Consider the following 9,158-nt stretch of genomic DNA (forward strand, 5'->3'; position numbering starts at 1 on the left):
TCAACTCCTCACATATCCCAGCATTAGATTATCACTCAGTTATACTTTTAGTGTATTTGAGGGTTTTCCTCTTTTTAAACATATTTATTTCTAGTAAATTTTAGGAGAGGCTGCACTTAGAGGGCTGCTAGCTTTATGCTATTTCATACTGTAATGATTAGGAATTCGATTTTTTTTTGTTTGTTTGTTTAGCCACTTTTGCCAACAGTTTCATACACAATGCAGCTCACCGCATGGAGCTTCTATTATGATACTTTTTTTTTTTTTTTTTTTACACACTATAGTCTCTTTCTTGGCATTGTGCTCTTTATCTTATGTAAAAGTCACCTTTAAAATTATTGTAAATTTGGCTATCATTTAATAGTAGTTCATGTAAGAAATTACTTTTTTTCACTTTTTTCTTCTTTAGCTATTCTTACCTATTTATGCTTCTAGATGAACCTTCAAATAATTTTGCCAAATTCCAAAATCAATTATTTTGGGGTTTTGATTGGGATGGGGTTGAACCAATAAACTTAATTGAGGAAGAATTGACCTGTTTGTAATGTTTTTTCTTTCCTCTCTATTTATTCAACTCTCCTTTTATGTATCTTAATTGTTTTATGGTTTTCTCTGTAATAATTTCACAAATTTCTTGTTGGTGCTACTTTATGTTCCTGTTGCTACTGTGAGTAGAATATTTTTTACCTGCTGGTATTACCCTTTAATTGGTTGTTGGTGGTATTAAAAAAAGCCATTGGCCTTTGTTTATATTATACTGAATCTTCTTGTTAATTTCTAAAGTTTCTGATTGGTCCACTAGTATCTTACATTAAAAAAATACGATCTGGTAGTAAACATAATTTCATCCCCCTTTTAAATAGTGATACTTTTTACTTGCTTTTCATGGTATGTCATTGACCAGAATGTCTGGAACCACACTGAATAGCTGCAATAGCCAGAATCCTTTCCTGTGTTTCACCTTTAGACATGATGCTGGCTATTTAAGATAAATTTGGAAAGAATGTATTTCCTCCTTCTTATTTTTATACATATTTTAAAACAAGGAATAGGTGCTAATTTTATCAAATTCTTTCTAAATATTTTCCTTATTTATAAGTAACCAGTTCTTGAATATATTTATCAGTTACTGTTATTATTTTCCAAGTATTGCATTTTTCTTTCTGAATGTTTTAAGGCTTGTGTTATTGTTTTAGATCTGAGTTCTTGAAGTTAAATGTTTAATTTATTTTATTTTTTAAAAATGGTAGTATTTAAAGCTATGGATTCGACTGGGTAGTTTTGACTACAAAAATTGATCAATAGTCACTACCAGCGACTGATCAGTGATATCAGGAACAATTTTGTACCTAACACAAGGGAGAGAGTCTATAGTACTGGCCCCCTGGGTATGGAGTTTATACTCTTAGGTAAATGAGTAGAGATTACAGCATGTAAATGTCTTAAAAGCCATCAACATCTTATCCATCTATAGCTGTATAGTGTTGTTTATGATTTTTTATGAAAAAAGAAACCCATTAAAAAGTTTAAAAGTGCTATGGGCCTGAAGATGTATGATAAATATTTAAATTGACATGATAAGCAGATTATGGGATACTTATAAGAAAGCAATTGATATAATATCAAAAAAGGAGTAAAATATGGAATTATAAAATATAAATGTGTGGAGGTGGGAATGGGGTTAGAATTGGGCTCATAATTTTAGATCTGTTGCAGGTACACCAAAGCTAAATGAGTAATATTAATTTTTCACATTAAGTATACTTGGAGTGGTGAAATAAAAGAAACACTGGTTGAATATGGTAAAATTTATTATAGGGTTGTAGAATTCATACAACCTAAACTACTTACAGCATTTAGCACCAATAGTTTTGTGGATTTCACAATATGGATATTAGTGAGAAAAAAAAAATCACTGCATTAGTGAAAAATGACTTTCTCATGAAAATCGTTCACGTATATGTCAGATTCATTACAGAGCACCTAATAGAATTGCAAGTATATAATTTCTAAATTCTGGAAAGTTGCACAAAATGAGAAACAAAACTTAACAGTGTTAATGGATTTGACATGATTTACACAAAAAGGTCAAAAACAATTTTAAATATTTTAAATTTAAAACATGCTCTACTGTATGACTGAGTGAAGAGCTCACTTAAAAAAACACAAAGGATGAAATTTATTGTCAGGATGTTAGCTGACACATTCATGCTGCTTTCAGAAATCTAAACCCTATAAATTTAAAAGAAAAAATGATAATCATTTCAGTTTCAAACAACAAACAATGCCAATTAAACTAAAATTTGACAAGAACTAGAACTTGCAGTGGTTAGTAGGTTTTTCTCCTTTTTTTCCCTATAAGCAATAGAGTAAATGCATGAGTAAATATCTTGAGTATCCCATACGTTTTAATGTTGAAGTAATATTGTAAATCGCTGACTTCTTATTACCAAAGATATGCTTTTTCTGTTGCCTCTCACTCTTGACAGATCTTGGTCTCAACAATAAATTCATTGGGGAAGTGTCTAATCTTCCAGCACTTATCAATGGCACGTTTGTTGAAACCTGTGAGGAAATGGGCAGAAAAAAAGTGCCTTTGGAAATTTTTGTGTAAATGAAGATACCTAGACTTATTTTCCACTTTCCTATGCACTCCACCCTGACTCTCCCTCACTATCCCAGTAACACAAGATGAATGAACAAATAAATTTCCTACCCAGCAAGAGGTCTCTGCGACGAAGGCGGAAGGACTTTCTGTTGTTGCAAAGTTGGTAAATAAAGATGCCAAGGTTACTAACATCACGAATTTCCTCCACAGCAACCAGGTCTTCACGAACCACATAAGTGTGAGGCAGGTATTTGCCGCTCTAAAAATGAAAAAAAAAAAAAAACTGAAAAAAAACTGAAATGAGAAATTCCTAAAAACACTCTTTAAATTCTCACTTATAAAACATATACTTTTAAGAAGAAGGCTGTTTTTAAGAGCAGTTTCTTAAGTTCATAGCACACTTTTCTGTTTAAAAATTATTTCAATGAAATGGAATGTTTTGGCCCAACTCATTAATTTCTTAAAACGAGGAAGCAAAATTATTTGGAAGTACTTATAGAATATTTGACCTCCAAAATACATACCGCCAGTTTGCCAAAGAGCTCCACCAGATTCTTTGGAGGCATAACAATGGAAGTATTGAGAGGCATCAGATAGCAGTTCCCCAGCATCAAATCCAGGTAAGCAGTCATTCCCTTTTGGGGAGGGGAAAAACGTTAGGTACAATATCGAAAATATCAGCAGTGCAGATTTTCCAGCTACCATTAGAACAAACATCTACAGAAGAGACAACCTACAGAGTGGGAGAGTATATTTGCAAACTATGAATCTGACAAAGGATTGCTATCCAGAATATACAAGGAACTCAAACAACTTAACAGTATAAACACAAATAACCCAATTAAAAAATAGGCAAAGTAGCTAAATAGGCATTTCTCAAAAGAAGATATACAGATGGCCAACCCACATATGAAAAAATGCTCAACATCACTCATCATCAGGGAAATGCAAATCAAAATCACCTTGAAATATCATCTCACCCCAGTTAGACCTGCTATTACCAAAAAGACAGAGAACAACGAATGCTGCCAAGGATGTGGAGAAAGGGAACCCTCCTACACTGCTGGTGTGACTGTAAATTGGTGCAGCCATTATGGAAAACAGTATGGAGGTTCCTCAAACAACTACAGATAGAACTGCCATAAGATCCACCAATCCCACTGATGGGTATATACCCAAAGGAATTGAAATCATCATGTCGAAAGGATAACTGCACTCCATGTTTACTGCAGCTTTATTTACAAGAGTCAATAGTTGGAACCAACCTAAATGTCCATCGTCAGATGACGGGATAAGGAAAATGTGGTACATTTACACAATGGAATACCACTCTTGCATAAAAAAAAGAATGAAATTCTGCCATTCATAGCAACGTGGATGAACTGAGAGAAGATCATGTTAAGTGAAATAAGCCAGGCGCAGAAAGAGAAATACCACATGTCCTCATGCATAAGTGGAAGCTACAAAAAATAAACAAATAAATAGAAAGAAAGAAAGAGATAACAAATCACAATAATACGTTGAACTTTAAAAAGTAGAGAACAGAGCTGAGGTTACCAGAGGTGGGAAAAGGGGAGTGGGAGGGGTGAAGGGAGGAATTGGTAAAGGGTCATGAAAAGTGATTACATTGCATAATGTTGAATATATTAATTATCCTGATTTGAGCATGACATATTGTACACAGATACTGATATTCAACTTTGTACCCCATATATATGTATAATCAATTATATTTCAATAAAAAAAAAATGGGAAAGCTACCTTTTCAAAGTCATGAATAATTGCTGCAGGGTCACTATCAGAGAAACTGGGAACAGGCACATCAATGATTGCTATGTTGTCATCTTCACGAATGTCAGCCTCTTCAGCCACAGGCAGGAAGTAAGGTTCTCCTCCACGAAGGGAATGTGCAGGGTCTTCAGAATCAAAGAAGCACATCTCTCCACGGTAGATGGTACTCTAAAACACAAAAAGGAAGAGTTAACACATCATAATAATCACTACCCTGACATTTGAATTGTTTCTCATGCTCATATCAATTCATTGTACTGCATTCTAAACTGAGTCTTGTTGATTACAGTTGTCACCATGAAGTCAAATCAATTATATGAACTGAAAGGTAATTTGAAAACTTTCCCTAAATCTTCATTTCTCTGGTGACTACTACAAAATTATTTAAATTGCTACTAAATGTATCGCAATTAGTGATATAAAGTTTAAGAATTATAATTATTGTTACCTTAGGCATGAAGTACTTGTAAATGCAGGCTCCACCAACAATAAGTCCTGCCAAGATGAATGAAAGGCCTAAGAGAGTAAGCATGCATCGCCCAGAGGTGCCCTCTTTTTCCTGGGTGGTAACTCGGAGATCCTATTTATTAAAAAGCAAAACCAAAAACAAAATCAGATTGCATTTTTAGACACACAGTTGCTTTGGTGTACAATTTACCTACCTCGAAACCCAAGATATTTTGAAAATATGTTATTAAGTCATCCTACTCTAAAATCATTTCAAGACAATTTCTGATATCTAATAGATGTAAAAGTATCTCCAATTATATTAACCTTCCTTCTGGCATTTCCAAATCCAAATACAGATATGAAGTTATTTCAAAATACTTCTAGAATCAAAATAAAATAACCATTCATTTATGCAATAAGTTATATTCTTCTTTATTGAGCTAAGAACATTTAACATGAGATCCACTCTCTTAAATTTTTGAGTGCATAATACAGTTCTGTTAACTATAGGCACAAGGTAGTTCAGCTGATCTTTGGAAGTTATACTCTTTAAATAAATGGAAGTAGTTACTTTTTAGATTTGTACAGTGATACAGTCACTAACTCTCTGAAACACAATTTTGCTTCTTTACCATTCTTTTGTAAATCAATTTGCCAACTTAAAGGAGAATTAATATCCTTCGATTTATTAACTAGCTTTCAAAAAGCTGTTTTTTGAAAATTAGATATTAAAAGGAGTATGAGACAGATATATGCCATTTCCCCCTATTTAAGTAATTAAAATATTGAAGGCAAAGACATATTTCCTAATGTTCCTAATTGTATTGAGAAATATGAAGTATCCTAATGTCACCCAGTATTCTATGGCTGTGTATTGCATGAATGAAATTATGCTTTCCAAGTCCTGGGCAAAACACTAGATTTTAAAGTATAGCATTTGTGCTAGCTAGCCACAAAAGTTGTCCGTGTAACAGTGACTGTAAAATTTTGTTAAATCAATAATTTGCTTAGGAATTAGAACAAGAAAGATCCAAAGCAAACAAGTAACTGATTAACTGTACCCTTCCCAGGACAGTGGACCAGACGCTCCTCTATCCCATTCTTGTTTGTCACAATATTCCCTAAGCAGCATTATTATTCAAAGGTAAAATGAATGAAGTCAGCAAATTTAGGCCCTGGTAATGGAAGGGTAAATCATTCAGACTGATATGTAAATAAAATTGTTTTAGTCTTTCGGGCCATTAAGCTCTATTTCAAGACAACTACTGTAATTTTATGAGACCTAATTAAACTTAAATTAGTTTAGTGAAAAGGAATGCATGGACTTGATGTCAATATACAAGAAAAAAGGACAGGCAATTATTTGAAAAATGTTTTTTTTATCCCCCCAAAAAGACAAAGTCAAAGAAATGTCGTATTCACATTTTCTTAGCTAAATTTATTTAAGATCAAACTCTCCATTAATACTCTATAAACCTTGAAGGCTTTTCAGAAACTTTTAATTATTTCTATTAAAAATCCTAAACTAAGATTGGTTAGGGTTAGGGTTAGGGTTAGAGTTAGGGTTAGGGTTAGGGTTAGGGTTTGGGTTAGATTAGCACTATAAAAGCAGAACTATAAATTATGATTGAGAATCACTGTAATCTAGAGCTGGAGGCTTAGAAATTATATTCGAGATGATTAAATTGAGGTCCAGAAAGATGAAGTGACTTGCCCATAAGTCACATACAGCTTAATTTGAAAGTCTCAGAGAAATAATTATCTTTTCTTGCTTTGAGACATGAGAAGAACACTTTGCACTGTAATTTTGTTTCACCTTCCAATAATTCAGGAAGTTCATTATTAGGCAAAGCCTAAGTATTGGAGTTTCAATTTCATAAAATATCTCTACATACTAGGAATAAAAATGTTTTCATTTTCATTTAAATTTGTTGGACTTCAGGGTGGTGGGGGCCATCAATTACCATAGCTAATTTCTCCCTGAACTGTATTTTAAAGTCATTGTATACAACCTCTGACATAATATTCTGTCATTCTCAATCTCTGATGAGCTAGCTGATCAATTCATCGCAATGTAATGTGTCTAGTGTTATTGTCAATGTCCTATAGTGGCTAGGTCAGGATCCTGTGAAAGCTTCTCCAAGACCTAATAAAGAAATATCAAATTGCAAATGCTCATTTTTATTTATTCCTCATCACACTACAGCCCTGGCGTAAGTATTGCTTATATGTTAACTGAATCTATCTACACATGAAACTTTTGGTGGTGAGAAAAAAAAAAAAGGATTACTGTGTGGCTATATTTAACTACTGGCATATAATTAGACCTCTCAAAAAATCTGGCCATGTTTCACTTACGAAGCAAGTAGGAGGACAATTGCATATTTGACCTTTTGTCATTTAAACAAAACCTCAACAATGCCAGGGGGTGTTAATTTTGAATTCTAAAATGCATAATACACAAAAGCTAGCTTGATTGCAGGATTAAATATTGAAAGTTTCCATGATAAAAATTCTGTACATTAACATTTCAAATTGTGTACATAATCAAGTTTTATCACACGGATTCTCATTTCACTCAAAGCACTTTTCAAATCTCCACTCTGAACACAAAAGTTAAAACTTTATAGAGAAAACATGACAAGTTAGGGCAGATCTGCAAGCTCCAACACTTTGCAGATTTAGTAGAACAAGAAAAAACATATAATTGCCTTTTAAAATTGAAATTTTACTGAGGAAAATGAAGAGTAGTTTAGGAACACTAAAAACAAGGCACGTGTTTAAAGGAAATAGAAATTGTACTAAATAAATATGGCTAACATTTTAGGGGGGAAACTTTCTCAGTTTCTGGCAAAGCTAGTAGTTTAAGTTAGGACGTTGGACCTGCTTCAGATATCTGTACGGTAGGAGGGTGATATTGCTCAAAAAGAAAGAACTAAAAGAAAAGAATTTAAAAGTATCCGAAAATTTATTTCTACGTAAGAAGGGTGTTTTCTTTAGGAAATGCCACTCCGAAAACACACAAGGTTCTTGCTGTAAGAGGGCACAGTGAACACCCGAAACTCAAATTAAAACCAACCTCAATTTTTACAGCTCCTTTACCTAATGCTTAACGCTGCCTATGACCAGGGAGAAAGTGAAAATAAACGCGCGCGTATGCATGGCTTAGAGTTAAAGCTGCTCTTTGCCCCCCACTCCTCTTCCAACAAACACTCAGCGAGCCTGGAAAGACTTAGATTCATAGAATTTCATCCAGGTCAAAGGGAAAGAAAGAAAAGTTAAATCTGCCCTTGCTCACGCCGCGTGTCGGTTCCACCCCTGTGGAGGCTATAGGCGTCCCCGGAGTTGGGGATAGGGTAGTGTGCCTCTAGTTGATTCCCAGCCCCCTAAACTTTCTACAGGAGAGGATAACACCGGGTCCCAGGGGATCACTTCAAACTCCCTATAATCTCTCTCCGAGGCAGACGACATGGGATCGAACCGACAGAACATTGCGTTATGCACGGGTATGCAGAGGGGCATGGGCGCGGCAGGCAGAAGGTGGCGTGATGAGACAGAGCCGGGACGACCGGTCAAACCCAATGGGCAGCGCAGAAGAGCCCGCCCAGGGACCTAGGGACTTCGGGGCAGCCTTTACTTTGTCCTCTGCCACCTGTCCCCTTTCCCTCTCTCCCCCTCGTCCACCCCTACCTTGCCGGTTAAGATCTGAGCTCGGACGGTGCGGCTCACTAGGGCCTCCACGTCTTGCCGTGCCTCCTCCTTTTGCACCGCGGTGGGAGTGTTGAAGGCGATTTTCACCATGGTGAACCTTCGGGCTGCGCGATAAGGCGCGGCTCGAATCAGCGTCCTGGGCTGCAGGTTGGAAGAGGAGGAGATTTCACTAGCCCAAGCACCCCTTCTTTCTGCCCCGTCTGCCTAATGCTGCTTCGAGACTAGCTAGGTCTGGGGATACTTATGACGCAGTCCCAAGCTGGGTGGGAGAACGTGGGCGGGCCCAGGGAAGTGCTGAGGGAGGAGCGGGAGGGGGCCCAAGTGCAGGAGTGGGGGTTGGGGAATGCGGAGTTGCCAGTGGGGGAAGAGGAGGCGAAGTGGAGGCCTTGGCTGGCTAAGGCTAGACGTGCCTCACCTGCACTCCTGGAGTGCTCCCACCCACTCTCTGCGCCCTTAGATAAGAGCAAGACAGGAAGGAAGCCTGCAATGTCGTGTCTTTTTGCCTCTGTCCAGGCCACAATAGCTTCTGACGCTGACTATGTTTTCCAAAACTTAGGCCTGGCCCCCCGCGGGGCCCAGGACTGTAACTTGGCACCAT

At 36.5% G+C, this 9,158-nt stretch overlaps 1 protein-coding gene across 1 annotated transcript; it reads right to left on the bottom strand.

Moving 5' to 3' along the window:
• Positions 1–1,793: 1,793 nt before the first annotated feature.
• On the bottom strand, positions 1,794–8,829 carry ITM2A (integral membrane protein 2A). Its single transcript, XM_063083912.1, has 6 exons — positions 8,540–8,829; positions 4,848–4,979; positions 4,370–4,567; positions 3,133–3,243; positions 2,717–2,867; positions 1,794–2,565 (listed from the first exon to the last, which is right to left on the bottom strand). The coding sequence occupies exons 1-6, from the start codon at positions 8,648–8,650 to the stop codon at positions 2,477–2,479; spliced, it is 792 nt and encodes a 263-aa protein (XP_062939982.1). The 5' UTR covers positions 8,651–8,829; the 3' UTR covers positions 1,794–2,476.
• Between the last annotated feature and the right edge of the window lie 329 nt (positions 8,830–9,158).

Source organism: Cynocephalus volans, chromosome X (genome assembly GCF_027409185.1).
Source record: "Cynocephalus volans isolate mCynVol1 chromosome X, mCynVol1.pri, whole genome shotgun sequence".
Classification (NCBI taxonomy): domain Eukaryota; kingdom Metazoa; phylum Chordata; class Mammalia; order Dermoptera; family Cynocephalidae; genus Cynocephalus; species Cynocephalus volans.

Excerpts from the sequence above, each read along its gene's own strand:
- ITM2A (XM_063083912.1), bottom strand. The coding sequence starts at position 8,650 with ATGGTGAAAATCGCCTTCAACACTCCCACCGCGGTGCAAAAGGAGGAG. Across the intron at positions 4,980-8,539 it reads CTCAGATCTTAACCGGCAAG|GATCTCCGAGTTACCACCCA; the intron begins GTAGGGGTGGAC and ends TTTAATAAATAG. Across the intron at positions 2,868-3,132 it reads AGCTCTTTGGCAAACTGGCG|AGCGGCAAATACCTGCCTCA; the intron begins GTATGTATTTTG and ends TTTCATTTTTAG.